The sequence below is a fragment of the Dipodomys merriami genome, unplaced genomic scaffold, assembly GCF_024711535.1.
Source record: "Dipodomys merriami isolate MVZ:Mamm:240054 unplaced genomic scaffold, mDipMer1.0.p SCAF_129, whole genome shotgun sequence".
In the NCBI taxonomy this organism is placed as follows: Eukaryota; Metazoa; Chordata; class Mammalia; order Rodentia; family Heteromyidae; genus Dipodomys; species Dipodomys merriami.
The window spans coordinates 395865-412665 of NW_027202593.1; the positions used below are offsets into that span (position 1 = coordinate 395865).

A 16801-nucleotide genomic window follows, 5' to 3' on the forward strand; every position below is an offset into this window, starting at 1 on the left:
GATGCTGGAAATTTGATTGGAACTCAATGACCATTCATGAGTAATAAGAGCAGACTTTTGGAGAAAAAGAAAAAGACTTATATGTTTTGTCTGGCAAAATAAGGACCCCACACACTAGTATCTCTAGATTAAAAAGCACAGTCTAATCCCAAGGGAGGACAGGTTTTCATAGAAGAGCCCAGGAGCCTGGGCTTCCAGATGTATGTGCTGAGGTTTGACATCAGGTTAGGTGGTAGTCTTCTTTCCCAGTGTGCTGCTGGTAGTCTCCAGAGTTGTATTCCTTATTGTGCTGAATGTTCCTTCATTCCTGTGGTCAGCAAGGTGAGGAGAGGAGCAGAGTGGCCTGGCCTGGAAGACATTCTCGAGTTCACTCACATGAGGGTGAAAAGAACAAAAGTATGTTTTTAACACTTGTGTAAATGAAAGCAAGATGCTCAATAAAATGATTTATTGAGCTGAAACTACAGTTGCTTAGCTTACTTAGGTGTTTGTTCCTATAGACTATAGCAAATATGCCACCGTACCCAGCATTTTTCTTGAGGTGGGGCAGGGATCCACAGGGCTATCCTCAAACTGTGGTCTTCCAGATTCTTCTTGTCAAGTAGCTAGGATTATAGGCATGAGATGCCATACCTGCCTCATTTATGTATATTTTTTTAAATTTTCAGTTTAGAAAAAATTACAACTATGTCTGTCAGCATGTCTTTCTTTAACACAGTGTAGGCATTTGTGAATTAATAAATGAAGTATAAAAGACCTAATTAGAAACAGATAACCAAGGGTGTAGTGAGTAAAGGTGTTTGCTGTTTTCATGGAGAATGTTAATCAATACAGTGATAGTCATTTTCTCTGCCAGAGTAGTTTATGACATTGGCAGTTGGAGCACTCGTCTTTTGAAAATTAAGTACTTCGAAGAAAACAGACAAGAAGAAATCCCAGTGATTAAACGAACCACATCTTCTGGATGGTCTGTCTTTGTCTTTGAGTTAGACTCTAGGTAATGTTTTTGTTTCCTTTCTCTGTTTCCAGGATGCTCCATCGCTCGTCAGCAGTCCTTCAACCCGTGTCGCACCTCATATCATTGGGGCAGAGGATGATGATTTTGGTACTGAACATGAACAGGTGATGACATTCAAAAAAATTTACATTATGAGATGTAAATGCTTTCTGGAAATTAACATTTGTAAGGATTTGTAGCTAAACCTTAGGATCGATAACTCATTAGGTTAATTACTTATTTGAGCTTTGACCACTAGAAATGCTTTTAAAAGTGGTAAGGTAAGTCATTTGATATATACTTGTGTTTCATTTTGTTTTGGGAGTATGATGTTATGGATATTACAAATAATTTTTTTTCAATTATTTGTTAATGGTAGGAATATAATTGGCTAAATTTCTTTTTTAAAAGGAATTAAGGCTTAATTCTTGTCCTTATATATTGTAGGAATTTTTATTTACTTATTTATTTTTTGGGTCCAATCGTGGGCCTGAATTCTGGGCCTGGGTGCTGTCCTTCAGCTCTTCAGCTCAAGGCTAGGGCTCTAACACTTGAGCCACAGCGCCACTTCCACCTTTTTTTTTTTCTGCTTATGTGGTGCTGAGGAATCGAACCCAGGACCTTATGCATGCAAAGCAAGCACTCTACCACTGAGCCATCTTCCCAGCCCCCCTGTAGGAATTTTTAAAATAAGTCTTTTGAGCTTTTGGAGGCTGAGGCAGGAAGATTCTGAGTACAAGGCCAGACAAATGAGACCTAGACTTTGGAAAAAAAATAGTCTTTTGAGATTTTTCTGCATAAACAACCACACTGTTTATGAAGAGAAATAGTTTTATTTCCTGGCTTCCAATTTTTATATTTTCTATCCTTCTTTTTCTTGCTTCATGGTACTGGCTAGGATTTTCAGTGTGAGGTTGAATTAGAATGTCCAGACATTCTTGTTCTGTTCCTGATCTTCAGAAGAAAGTGTTCATTCCTTCCTTATTCAGTCTGTTATTGAAGGTGTTTGTAATTTTTCTTTATTAGGTTAAAGACTGTGCTTAGTCTGCTGAGAATTTTTACCATGAGTGGATGTTGATTTTTTTTAAATTACTGAAATTACATATTTTAAAAATTATTCTCAATATAATAGATGATACCAAATTATATATTGATATTGAATTGCTGGAACAAACCCCATTCAGTTATGATATATCATCTTCTTTTATATTGGTGGAATCAGCTTGATTTTATTTTACTTAGGATTTTTGCCTCTGTGCTCTTGAGAGATACTGGGCTATAGTTTTATTTTTTGTAATTTGTTTGGCTTTGCTAATTTAGGTAATGTTGGAATGTTAACTAGCTTTTAGAATGAGTTCAAAAATAATTTCTTTTTTCTGCATATATTGAGCAGAATTTGATATTGTTTATTTAGATTAAAGTTCTTATATAAATATAAACACTTTTAATGTGGAAATTGGGATGATAGTTTAAGTTTGTTTTCTATATTCAGAATTTTTAGGGGTTTTACAGTAATTTTAAAGGTTCTGACTTAAAAGCATACAGCATCATTTTCCACTGCTGTACTGTGATTAGCTTGAAAGAAAAGGAAAATTAGCTATTTCATTATTGGGCCAAAAAAACCTTCTTTACATTTTAGAAATGTTATCAAAATATTTTTGCCAATCTCCTAAACTTCCATTCTTCCTAAGTAGTTTACTTTCTATTCCCAAAAGATGATTAATTTTTAGAAGAAATTCCATAGCCTATGTTGCTAGTAAACTTTGTGGAAGTTTTAGAATACTGATTTTTTTTTTTTTTTAACAAAATAGAGAGATGTGTCAGCTTTCTGTCACTATGACACAATGCCCAATTAAAAGAACAACTTTAAAGAATAAAGGTTTGGACTGGTACCCGAGGTGGGCTGACTCCATTGCTTTTAGGTCTCTATGCAGAAACATTACGGCACCATGTGGTGGAGGAAAGCTGCTTCACTCACAGAGGCCAGGAAGCAGGAAAAACTAGAGAGGAGGGTCCCAGCAACAAACCACTCTCAGTGACAGCCTGCAGGCTCCTCCAGCTTGGCCCCACTGTCTGAGACTTCTTCCACCTCCCAGCAGCTCTCAGCTTGAAGCTCAGCTCTCAATACATGGGCCTTTGGGGGAACATCTCAGATCTGAACCCTCATAGGAGACAGAAGTGAAATTTGGATAGTCAGAGTCAACTGACCTTACACTGTCTTGTGTATTTGTATGAGTCTGACGTCTAATTGTCTTTCCTTCCTCTAGATCAATGGGCAGTGCAGCTGCTTCCAGAGCATTGAACTGCTGAAATCTCGCCCTGCTCACTTGGCTGTTTTCTTACACCACGTAGTTTCACAATTTGACCCCGCAACATTGGTAATACATTTTACAATTTAGCTGGTTCAGCATCCTGGTGTTATTGATTCACGTGCTGTAGGACTTTTTTGTATCTGTTAGATACAAGGACAGGCTTGTTTTCCAAACCTTTAAGAATAGATATGAAAGATACTTACAGTGTTACTAATGAAAAATTTAAAGATTTGATTACATAATAATAACTACTTTGTTGGTGGTAACTTCTTTGTTTATTGAGGATCTAGCAAATTACCCCTTATGTGATTTTTCACTTTGTCTCTTCTCTTTCCTTCTCCGTGACAGCTCTGTTACCTCTACTCAGACCTGTATAAACAGACTAATTCGAAGGAAACTCGTCGTGTCTTCCTTGAGTTTCATCAGTTCTTCCTGGATCGGGCTGCGGTGAGTTGCTTTAGGGCACTGACTGAATTGGCCTCTTAGTTCCAGTCTTCCCTCTTCTGTTTTTGGACATCCTTATGCTTCTGAGTATCTGTATTATATTTCAATTATTGATTATTCTTGACTTTTTAATCATTTGTGATTAAATTTGTGATTTAATTTTGTATATATGAATTCTCAGAGTAAATTTTAGGGGGATGAGATACATTTCGGTCTTTGTATAATTAGAATGAGGGAATAAAAAAGAGAACACCCATATATAATAGAGATACATATTAGGATCTAAGGTATCATTCTCACATAATTGATCTCTAGGTGGCCTCTTTGAACCTTAGAAGCACAAATTTAACTAAAAAGTGGTAAAAAGATCTCACACTGAAATAATACTAATGTGTTGTTTTACCAAAAATAGAAGTGTTAGTAAAGCTTTTAAACTTTGTTTTATGTGCACTGCTGTGGGTGGCAGCGGTGCCTTGGATGACTGTGCTGCATGCCTTGCTCTTACATGCTTGCAGGTCTCTTGGATGAATGCTTCAGCTTCTGTCCTTCAGCCTGAGTCACTTCCTTTCCTAACCTTGTCTCAGCTGACTGCCTTCCAGTTTTCATGGAAAATGTCTAGTATAGAGAAAGGAACTTCTACCAAATATGTTACTTAACCTCCATCATACCACACCCTGTGCCCTTTCTCTTCAACCTGTTAAAGAATTGTATACCCTCTCTCTAGTACCAGTTCCTCCTTTTTTATCTGGCAGTTATCTCCTCTTCTTCCTCCAACAGTTTTTTTGTTTGTTATTGTTGTTTGTTTTGCTTTGGTTCATTATATTAAAAACATTTCTTTTGTATCAGGACAAACACATACAGATAATTTGCTGCCTCATTTTATTTGTATTTCTTACATAGTCACCTACATACTTCCCCATTGCTAAATACAATTGCCACCATCTTCTCAGGAGGCCTTCGTTGATACCAATCTACTTAAATGTCACCTTTACATTTTGTCATTTCTATGACTTTTTTTTTTGGTTGGTAGTGGGGCTTGAACTCTGGGCCTGAGTGCTGTCCCTCAGCTCTTCAGCTCAAAGCGAGTGCTCTACCACTTGAACTACAGCGCCACTTCTGGTTTTCTGGTGGTTTATTGGAGATAAGAGTTTCATAGACTTTCCTGCCTGGGCTGGCTTTGAACCACGATCCTCAGATCTCAGCCTCCTGAGTAGCTAGGATTACAGGCATGAGCCACCAGTGCCCCATTTCTATGATATTTTTGCCTGTAGAACTCTTAGGTATTAATTTTAGTTATATTCCTGCCCTCCTACCCTAAATGTAGACTCTACTGGGGCAAGTATTTTTGTTCTGTTTATATGTTGCTGTGTCCAATTTCGAACAGTTTCTGGAACAGACTGGTGACCCAGATACTTATTAAATGAATTATTGTTCTGATAGCTATTGTTTAAAACATTGCAAATTATTTTTACTAAAATAACACTGTCATGAAGAAAGTTGAGTATGTTCAAATACATTTCAGTTGGTATTTCTTTTTCTTCTGCTTGTTTGAATCCCTCCCCTTTCCTCCCCTCCTCTCCCCTTTCCCCTTCTCTCCTCTGCCACTACTGGGGCTTGAACTCAGGGCCTGGTACTGTCCCTGAGCTTCCTTTGCTCAAGGCTAGCTAGCACTCTACCACTTGAGTCACAGTGCCACTTTCGGCTTTTTCTGTTTCTGTGGTACTGAAGAATGGAAACGAGGGCATCCATGCATGCTAGGCAAGCACTCTACCACTAAGCCACATTCCCAGGCCCCAGGTCTATTTTTCACTGACTGTAAATATAGGTGCTTTGCATACTTTTAAACTTTCCATAGTTGCTAGGATCACAGGCACATGCCAATGTGTCTAGCTTCCCTTTGTGGACATTGAGTCTCTTGGATTTTTTGGCATAGTACTATGATCCTGCCCCATATGAGCCTCTCCCATAGCTACGGATGGCAGGCACACACACATCACTGTACCTACTATATGTTTAGAAGGGGTCTTGCAAACTTTTCTGTCTGGGATAGCCTTGAACTGCAGTCCTACAGTTTTCAGCCTCCCGTGTCACTACTATCATCTTTAATTTCACATCTCTTAAGAGAGCCCTCTGGCTATATCAAAACTTTGTATTTTACTGCTCATGATCTATGAGGGTATTATCATTAAAGTGTAAGAAGAATCCTGATTGGTTAATGTGGCAAGTCATTCTTCTTTGCTTCAGGTCATATTTATTTCATATAAATACCCACATAACATAAATGTACTTTTATATCTTTATTTTTACTAGAAATGCTTTTAAGTAACTGGCTTCGAGTTACTTCTTGGCAACTTTTGTTAAAGATAGCTTTGAAGCCCATTTCACTTTTTTTTAGCCGTTCTCATTGAGACAGGTTCTCATTATGTAGATCAAGCTGGCCTTGAAATTCTGATCCTGCTGCCTCAGCTTCCTCTTGAACATTGGGATTACAGGCATGTTTACCATGCTTGGCCATTTCAGTGCTTTTACAATGAATATAAAAGATCTTACATTTTTTTTTCAGTAATCACTTATTTTCAAACTTAAAGGACTTTATAGGAATTTTTAAATTTCAGGAAGCATATGACTTAAATAGGTATGTGGTAATATAAACATAACCAAGCTAAGATAGTTCTTCTAAATACAAAATAATAAAAATTTCCCTAAATTTGGTGGGGGAAAGGGATAATAGTTTGGTAATAGAATCAAAAACTGTAGATTTATGGGGGAAAGTACTACCTGAAAGGAAGTAAATTATAAGACAGTCACCTTAATTCAGTAGCAAGAACTACAGATGGTTACTGGGACTTTAACTCTTAAAACTCAGTGTTAACCTCTAGCACTTTCTTACTGGGATGTGACTGCTGAGTGTTTAACATCTTACATAGGAAAGCAGTGGGATATGCTGCGGCTTGTAGGATAAGTATCTCAAATCCAGGAAATAAAGTCATAGTTATATATGAGTCAGTTGGTCATGTGATCATATATACACAGTTTTAGTTTTACTTGTATTAATTCAAATAACATATGATAGATTGTATTGACCAATATTTCTAGAGTGCTAAAGCTAGTATGTTTATTAGCATAATGATGAAGCATTCATTCTTTTGTCTTGTGAAAGAATTGTAGCTATTTCCTTTATACTATAATATAATATTGGGAAAGAGGTTTATTATTTAACTTAAACACTAGGATGTTCCAGGGCTGTGAACTCAAAATCATCTTGTTGCTGGGAAGGTGCCCATTGGTAGGGTGCTTGCCTTGTATGTATGAGGCCCTGGCTTCGATTCCTCAGTGCCACATAAGAAGAAAACATAAAATAAAATGATCTTGTCTGTGAAAGTGCATGGACAAGTGTATCCAGGCTGTGTCTTCACTTCATACACATTGTAATGGGCCTGTAGTGCTGTTTCACCTTTTGTTTACATTTTGTTTTAGCACCTGAAAGTCTCTGTTCCTGAGGAAATATCTGTGGATCTAGGTAAGTTTGGAGCATCAGTACCTTGAATAATCACATTTCTGTAGACATGTTGTCCAGTTAAGCTCAGGAGGTTTTATTTATCACTAGGTGGCTGGTTTAATGCCTTGGATGACTGATAGAAAGAAAATCTATTATACAGTTAAGACCTACTGAAATCTGAATTCTGGTCTTGCACTGAAGACTTGTCACTGTGCTCCAAGTTAAATTTGTTCCTATTGAATTGCTGTGTTGCCAGTTCCACGTTGCATGGAATATACCTTTAGATCAGATAATCCCTTTCTCTTTATGCAGAAAAGAGAAGACCTGAGCTTATTCCTGAGGATCTACATCGCCACTATATACAAACTATGCAAGAAAAAGTCCACCCTGAAGTTCAGAGGCACTTGGAAGATTTTCGGTAAGCTTGTTGGTAGATAAGATCCCTGATATAGTCAGTCTCAGTTTAGTTTCATTCTGCTTCTTAGGTAAGAAAATGTTACACTTAGCACTAGGTGAATTGCTTGGTCGTATCCCTGTTGTTGAAACATATTGAGCATCTGAAGCTGCAGGGTTGGGGTGGAACTGAAAGTTCAGTCTCCAGCCCATGTGCTCCCAGTGCTGGGTTCTGCACTGTGCTCAGCAGTCCTCACGATCGTGTCTTCCCACATGGTGGACTCTGTTGTCTGAGTATTTCTTCACGATTGTGTCTCCCTGGGATTGACTCCACTCAGCTTCTTGATGATTTTGTCTCTCTGTGGCTGACTGTCTTGTCTTTTTCCTCTGGTATCCCAGTGACACTTTTTTGCCTATTCCTAGACATTTGTAGCTTATAAAGACTCTGCTGAAACTTTTTCAGAGGGACCTGCTTTGCTCTAGGCTGCTCCAGCAGATTTCTCTCGGTTCTTTTAGGCAGAAACGCAGTATGGGGCTGACCTTGGCTGACAGTGAGCTGACTAAACTTGATGCAGAGCGAGACAAGGACCGGGTAACTCTGGAGAAGGAACGGGCATGTGCAGAGCAGATCGTTGCTAAAATTGAAGAAGTATTGTAAGTAATGGAGGCATGTGTGGCAGTGCTCATTATGCTTAAAATATCTTTCAAGTGTGCTTGAAAGGGTGGTCAGGTTGTACAGATAAGGACCTGTTTATTTTATCATAATATTTGAATCTTGAGTTTTTCCTGATACTTTGTATTAAAGTTCTTATGTTCCCTTTTCTGAGTGTTGGTCAATAAGTAACTCTGAAACTTGTAATTGGTGATCAAAACCATGCAAATACTTGAGCTGGTTTTAATTCATTGGAAATGTTCTTGCTGTCATATATGTATATATATACAGCATATGTATGAAAATAGTGTAGGTCCTAGGGGATTTTTAAAAATTTATTACTATTATAGCAGACAGATTTAGATTGGGACACAAAATGTTAGCTATGATCCACTGTTTCTGAGTTTAAGACCAGCTGTTTTATTAAGTTTAAGTATTTCATTTTTAAACACTTTTACTTTTAGGATGACTGCTCAAGCTACAGAAGAAGAAAAGAGGTAAGATAACTTTATCCCTCCTCCCTTTTTTATTGTAAAAATACTGTACAGAGGGGTTACATTTACATGAGCAACGCAATGAGTACACATTTCCTATCAGGCATTGTTGCTTCCTCCTTTGTAATTCTCCTATCATCCCTTCCCTCCTACCTCCTTCCTAGACTTTTAAGCATTTCTCCGAGGAGCTGAAAAGGATCATTATTCATTTAAACTTTACACATGTAGACTGTGGGCTCCCTCTGGTGGCTTGTATTTTATTTGTGTAACATTCTGGTGTCTAGTTTGACTCCTTTCCTGTGCAAAAATGAGCGATAGTGATGAATAGAAAGAAAGCTCTTTATTTTTTTTCTTGGTTAATTTCAAGAATTCCAACATTGGGCTTTTGGAAATCATTTGGTGTCTTTGTTCTGGCTGACCACCCCTCAGAAGTCTTATTTTACATAATCCTTTCTCTCTAGTTCCACAATGCAGTATGTGATTCTCATGTATATGAAGCATTTGGGAGTCAGAGTGAAAGAACCTCGAAATTTGGAGCACAAGCGGGGTCGGATTGGATTCCTCCCAAAAATCAAGGTAAGACTGGAATAATAGAGAGGTAGGTAGGTATCAGACCTGACATGTTATGGTTGTATGTTTTCCTTCTTAATATTTTCTAAATCATCGTGTTAGCACTAGGTATGATGATAGGTCTAAAATGTAGTCCCTGTTCTCAAAGTATTCAAACTCTACTGCAAATCCAAACATGCAAGCTTAACATTACTGAACGTGAAAAGGGAAAATAGTAGTTTTTTCAGAGTGCCATCTGCAACTTTTATCTTTTAGGGACTTTCTTCATTTTTGTATCTTTAGTTCTAGCATAGTGTTTTCCACACATTATAAAAGTATTAGTGAGCTGCATGGGTTAGAATGAACTCGTGGTAAATGTAAATTTGTATAGTCAGCAAGCTCCTGGTAAGCTGCTTTTTTATTTTCCAAAATTTCATTTCCAAAGGGTTTGTGCAGATACCTTGAGTTTGAGGTGTCCTCAAAACTTTGTGGCAGCTTCTGCTGAATATGCACATACATATTTTCATTTACATTGAACCCATGTTCGAATTGTATTTCTATGTTTGAGAGCAGCAAAAGAAACCCACTCTGTTAGATAACTCTTATCTTAGCTTTCTCCTTGTACCTCCATGTAGCAAAGTATGAAGAAAGATAGAGAAGGCGAAGAGAAAGGCAAGCGGAGGGGATTCCCCAGCATCCTGGGACCTCCAAGGAGACCAAGCCGGCATGATAACAGTGCAAGTATGTTGCTCCCACCACCCATCCCTCCTGGGCCCATAGCCCACGTGCTGGGGTGAATGCTGGGGACGCTGCTTTCATGATGGTGCTGCTGCACAACCTGTGCGACAACCTGTGCCTTGTTCCGACAGTGTTGTTTCTGAACTAAGTGCCTCATGCTGCTTTCAGTGTGTCACAGTTCTCATGGTTAATGGTAGTATCCCACCATGTGGCCAGACACTTTGTTACTTACCTCTTCTGATTTTGTTTGTGTTCAGATTGCTTATACTCATGGATTTTTCCACCTTACTTTGTTTAATCTCTGTCTTTCTGTCTCTGTCTCTCTGTCTCTCTGTCTGTCTCTGTCTCTGTCTGTCTGTCTCTCTCTCTATATATCTATATGTTTATACACACACACGTGTGTATATATATGTAATTTGCTGTCTCCAGAATTATTCTATAAGCTCTATTTCTCCTCTCTGCTTTGTTCATACCTCTTTCCTCCCAGGTCAAGTTAGGAGAGACAAGCCCATTAGAAAGGGCTTCAGTGGGGATGAGGAAAGCTGTATGGTGCTTCTTATCTCAGACAGTTCCACATTGGCCATCTGGGCATGCTTGGGAGTAGGAATTTTGTTGAGGAATAGAGATGACAAGTAGCTTACACCTGAGGAATCCTTAAATGCCAGTGCTACACCTGGTTGAGAAACACTGAGAAAGGTGGAAGAACATTTCAGAGGACAGGTAGAAGAGATGGAGGACCTCAGTACACTGACCAAGGGATACAGAGAGATGGTTAGGAATTGGGGCGAGCAGAGCTACCTGAGGATCTACAGTGCTGTGGTGACCTGAGCTTCTGTGCTTCTTGTCATGACCAACAAGAGCATGGATAAAGAGCAGGGTGGGGTCTCTGGACAATGTAGTGATGGAGGTGGCATGTGAGGATGAAGTTGTGCATGTTGGGAAGGAAAGCAGTGGGACTTCAAAGTGCTTCATCCTCATTCTTACAAACAATGCATCTCCAGATAATGACCTGTCAGCATTTCCTCTCCTTTTTCCATAGTTGCTTTCCACATCTCCTTTTCCCATGTCCTTCTTCCTTGCCCCAGACTCATCTACTATCTCTTCCCCCTTTCTGTTAGTCCATCTCTTATCTCCCCCTCCACTTTTCTCTCCTCTCTTTGCCCATCTGTCTGTCACCTTCCCTCTCCCTCACCATGTCCTTTTCTTTATTGTTCTTTTTTCAATAATTCCTTTCACATTTTTGTAGGCCCACCATGTTCCACACATTTTTCAGATATTGTTACATCATCTCTATCTTTCTTAAAGCTGTTTTGAAGTGTAGATTACTAATGATTCCATTCTGTCCAGTTGGCAGGGCCATGGAACTACAGAAAGCACGCCACCCTAAGCACATGTCCACAGCCTCATCTGTGAGTCTTGACCCTCAGGATTCAGCCAAGTTGCGCCAGACTGGGTCAGCCAATGAAGGAGCAGATGCTGGATTCCTGCCTGCCAATCCCATGTCCTCTGTGGTTTCAGGGGCTGCTCTCCCCCAGGAAGGAGGGAAAGAGAATGACATGGGTGAGCGGTGCTGTAGTTAACTTAATCAGGATATTTGATATGAATGTGTTAATATTGTATAACCCATGATAGATTTAGGTTGAATCTTCATGTGGTGTGTGTGTGTGTGTGTGTGTGTGTGTGTGTGTGTGTGTGTGTGTGTGTGTGTGTGTGTGTGTGTGTGTGTGTGTGTGTGTGTGTGTGTGTGTGTGTGTGTGTGTGTGTGTGTGTGTGTGTGTGTGTGTGTGTGTTGTACTGGGGCTTTACCACTTGAGCCATACCTCCACATTTGGCTTTTTGGGTTAATTGGGAATAAGAGTAAAGAGATACTTGCTCAAGAAAGTCTGCTTTGAACATGAAGCAAGCCAGGTGTTGTGGCATACAACTATAATACTAGCACTCGTGAGATAGATGCAAGAGAAACATGAATTCTTGGTCATCCTGGGAACCATAACAAGATTCTGTCTTAGAAACAACCAAACAGTCAGGCGCCAGGGGCTCACGCTTGTAATCCTAGCTACTCTGGAGGCTGTGATCTGAGGATCACAATTTGAAGCCAGCCCAGGCAGGAAAGTCTGTGAGACTCTTATCTCCAACTAATCACCAGAAAAAACTGGAAGTGGAGCTATGCTTCAAAGCAGTAGATTGTTAGCCCTGAGCAGGAAAGCTGAGAGAATAATGCCTAGACCACCCCCCCCCCCAACCCCTGACCAAAAAAAAACAAAAGCAAAACAAAGCCAAGCTTGATGATGCAAACTTATAAGCCCAGCATTTGGGAAGTTGAGGCAGGAGGCTCATGAGTTTGAGGTCAGCCTATGCTGTATAACAAGTTTTAAGGTCAGCTTGTACTGACCCAGATAGACTCTATCTCAAAAAAACCATAGCAAATATGTAGTATGGGGTGACATTGGGCACAATGCATTGTACTCATAAGCTAACTCATTAAATTGAAACCCCTTTGTACAACTGCTTAAAGATAATTTTAGAATGTGGCCTAAGCTTAAAGCAGCTGATAGATTATGAAACTTTAATAAATGTTCTAATTCACGTGGTGTGAGGGTTATATCTTTGGGCCACTATCGAAGACAATGTGATTTTACAATATTACAATATGTGTGTTATCATGCAAGCATGCTTTATTGATGTTTTTAAACAACTTTTAGAACCATCCAGTAGATAAGGCACAAACTACTTCATTGTGAATGCAGATCAGACTATACGTCTAAGGCCTGAAGATATAGCTCAAAATGTCACACTACCAAGTGCAAGGTTCTGAGTTCAAACTCCAACACTATCAAAGCAACAAGGAGTCAAATGCAGAGTGTAAGTCTAGAAGACCTTCTTGGTGACACAGAGAAAACTATACTTGAGACAAATGAAAAACAAAAAGAGAGATGTAATAAGGTGGAAAGATGCAGTCATTCAGTCCTAATCTGACATAGAAGAGAGTTAAGATAGCAACTCTTTGAAGGAACAAAAACACAAACTAGTTATTTACATTTAGGTAATAATTTAAATTTAGCTATTAACCTTCTTAGTGATAATTTAATGATTAAATATTTATAAAGGATTGGGGGAACGTTTAAGATAAGAATTATAAGTGAGCAAAATCTTCAAGGGAGAAAGAGATTAGATACTAGATGGTACCTAAAGATAATAAAGAAGTTGATTAGTATATGATTGAAAATAATCTAATGAAACTCACTGAAAACTTAAAAACAATGGTGGGGAATGGAGAAAGATGAAGAAAAAGTAATATAGAGGGGATGGATTTGATCAGAGTACATTATATGCTTGTTGAAAATGTCACAAGGAACCCCCTTTGTGTAGTTAATACTAATGAAGTTTTTAAAAGATAGCAAATCAGCAAAAAGAAGTAAACAGGTATTTACTGTAGTAATTGACATTTAAAGTGTGGTTTGCCACATTTGACATTGGAGGTAGAAAGGTGAAAGGTGTGGGGGGTGCTTCTAATCACTCTTCTGAACTCAGCTGTTGGCTTTTAGAAAGCTACTATAAATGAATTCTCAGGGGTATGCATATGTTTGTGTATTTTAAAGTTTATATATTACACTTTCGGTTCCAGCAAACTTGCAAATGTTCAGATAATAATGTGTCTCTGATTAGGTTGATTAGCATTAGATTGTGAGGCCTGTTTGTTTTTTTGTAATCAGTAACTTGTCCTCAGTGTTAACACTTTAAATGTCTGACTTTTGTCTTGTCAGGATCAAAACAAGTTGGAGAAACACCAGTATCTGGAGACTCCTTGGATGGCACACCTCGGCCTGCCAACACTGTTTTCGATTTCCCACCTCCTCCCTTAGACCAAGTGCAGGAGGAGGAATGTGAAGTGGAAAGGTAATTCAGTGAGGTTTTACAAAGGCTTAGGGCACTAGAGATATTCCTGTAATTTGTAGCATTTTTGCCCTGTGCAATGTTTAGAAAGAGCTGGTAGTAAAAATTAACTAGGTCCTAAAGTTTTCTTCTGTTATTCAATGTTAAATAATATATCTTAAGGAAGTTTTTATCCAGACACTTGAATCCACTTTTGAGTCTCTTTTATATAAATTTATTGACATACGTGTGTTTTCACTCTTTATTCTTCATTATTTTAGAGTGACAGAACATGGAACACCAAAGCCCTTTCGAAAGTAAGTAAATCTTAAATAGCTTTCTTTGTTTTTTAGATTTTTTTTTTTTTTTTTTTTTTTGTCGGTCGTGGGGCTTGAACTCTGGGCCTGGGCGCTGTCCCTCAGCTCTTCAGCTCAAGGCGAGCACGCTACCACTTGAGCTACAGCGCCACTTCCGGTTTTCTGGTGGTTTATTGGAGATAGGAGTCTCACGGTCTCTCCTGCCCGGGCTGGCTTTGAACCGCGATCCTCAGATCTCAGCCTCCTGAGTAGCTAGGATTACAGGCGTGAGCCACCAGCGCCCGGCTTAGATTTTTTTTTGTTTTAATCTTTATATTGTTACTATAAAGGTGATGTACAGAGAAGTAGCTTTCATTTAAGAGATCTTTTTCTTTTTTTGGGTCCTGTCATGGGGCCTGAACTCTGGGCCTGGGTGCTGTCCCTCAGCTCTTCAGCTCAAGGCTAGAGCTCTACCACTTGAGCCACAGTGCCACTTCTGTTTTTTTCTGCTTATGTGGTGCTGAGGAATCGAACCCAGGGCCTCATGCATACAAGGCAAGCAGTCTACCATGGAGCCACTTTCCCAGCCCAAGAGATCTTTTTTCTGATGTTCCAGTGATAAAGGATAAGAAACCCTGTGTATAATCTCTTAAATATGATAAAAGAACGTCAACAATGAGCCTGACTCATTCAAAAATATATATATATATTTATGGTGTTTAAATATAACCTGTTTAAAACCATTGTGTAGGAGAGGCGAATGTTTGGCATTGTGCTAAATCAGATGCAGAAATCTGATTAATTGGTGGTAATATTAAGACTTGTATGTTCTGTTTACCTAAAGCCCTCGGACACAATTCATTGGTTTTCTTCCTCAGGTTTGACAGCACAGCCTTTGGAGAAAGTCAAAGTGAGGATGAGCAATTTGAAAATGACCTGGAGACTGACCCACCCAGCTGGCAGCAGCTTGTCAGCCGAGAAGTGTTACTGGGACTGAAACCCTCTGAGATCAAAAGACAGGAAGTGATTAATGGTGAGTTGAATTAATTTGTTGCTGTTGTCCATACATGGCACTGTGTTTAACTAGAGTAAGTAAACCCCTCAGCTATGGGGTTTGCTTTCTTTTCCTTTAACTGTTTGTTTTAAACAAAGATGAAATTCAATGAGATGGCTGATTCTCAAACCCTTCCATCAAAATGTATAAATGGTTCTAGGAGTCATCTTTTTCTTTTTTTTGGGGTGGGGGGGGGTGGTCCTGTGTCCCTCAGCTCTTCAGCTCAAGGCTAGCACTCTACCACTTGAGCTACAGCGCCGCTTCTGGCTTTTTTTCTTTCTGCTTATGAGGAATTGAACTTAGGGCCTCATGCATGCAAGCCATGCGCTCTACCACTGAGCCACCTTCCCAGCCCATGGAGTCATCTTGATAATTGAAAAGGAAAGGGTATCTAGCTTTGAAGATATTGAGGAGCCATAGCCTTATTGATCTCAAAGTTGAGACTTATTGAGACACTATCCTGTTTTTGCATATAGATGATAAAGAGCAAGGGAAAGCACAGGAGATTAGTGGAGTTAATCAAGATCACACATATAATCAGTGATGAGAGGAAAACTCAGATCCAGTTCTTCCTGTATCCTGGTGCAGTGTTCTTCAGTTACCCTAAAATGTTTATAGTAGATAGGTGGCGTGGATGCTATGCCCTGTACTCTCCCTAGGATGTGATTTGAATAGTTATCTTTCCCATCTCTGACATGGTGAAATTATGGCCTGCCTCTACAATTGAGGATTTAGGGGCAAATTGGATAAGCAGAAGTACTACTATTTCTGAAAAAGTCTCAAATTTAAGACTCTTTAATCCTGGAGGTTACATAGTTTCAAATATTCTAGTTATGATAGGTAGGGATTATAAGCAGGTGAATGAGTTTGGGGGTATGCAGTTAACTTTTAAGTGTAAAATAATTTGAATGAGGTTTTTTTTTTTGTTTCAACTCAGCCACTGTATTGGAGAATTTCATGGAATTAAAATGAGTTCAGAAGCATGCAATCTCTTAACTGCTAAATAATTTATTATACAACTCATTTGCTTCCTAATTCTAACAGAAGACTGTTCCATGGAATTATTCCAAATAAGGCAGCATTTCATCTCTCTCTTTCTCTCTCTTTTTCAACTTAGAATTGTTCTACACAGAAAGAGCTCATGTCCGAACACTGAAGGTTCTTGATCAAGTGTTCTATCAGCGAGTGTCCAGGGAAGGAATTCTGTCACCTTCAGAGATACGGAAGATTTTTTCAAACCTGGAAGATATTCTTCAACTTCACAGTAAGAGAAATTGGTCTGATCATTATCCCTACACTTCTAATAGAGGAAAGATGGAGAATACTTACAGATACCTTGGATACATTTATGTATAATTTTATGTAATTTTGTCAATATATCCATGTTAGCATTTCTGAAATTATATGTGATCACTTAATACAAATAAACAATTGGGTCTTAGGCTAAATTCTGTTCCCCATAATCAGCCTTTGGAATACAAAATGTCTTTTTTTTTTTTT

General features: G+C 38.9%; 1 protein-coding gene across 2 annotated transcripts in view; it reads left to right on the plus strand.

Moving 5' to 3' along the window:
- Positions 1–16801, plus strand: part of LOC138824433 (rho guanine nucleotide exchange factor 12) — a 116337-nt gene that overhangs the window by 78980 nt on the left and 20556 nt on the right. For both annotated transcript variants that reach the window (XM_070018280.1, XM_070018281.1), the window contains 14 exons: positions 1030–1122; positions 3265–3375; positions 3658–3756; positions 7231–7273; positions 7565–7670; positions 8162–8299; positions 8762–8794; positions 9253–9367; positions 9976–10081; positions 11426–11638; positions 13843–13975; positions 14233–14268; positions 15126–15280; positions 16419–16565. In XM_070018280.1, coding sequence (XP_069874381.1) covers positions 1030–1122; positions 3265–3375; positions 3658–3756; positions 7231–7273; positions 7565–7670; positions 8162–8299; positions 8762–8794; positions 9253–9367; positions 9976–10081; positions 11426–11638; positions 13843–13975; positions 14233–14268; positions 15126–15280; positions 16419–16565 — 1528 coding nt within the window. The remainder of the gene's footprint in view (positions 1–1029; positions 1123–3264; positions 3376–3657; positions 3757–7230; positions 7274–7564; positions 7671–8161; positions 8300–8761; positions 8795–9252; positions 9368–9975; positions 10082–11425; positions 11639–13842; positions 13976–14232; positions 14269–15125; positions 15281–16418; positions 16566–16801) is intronic.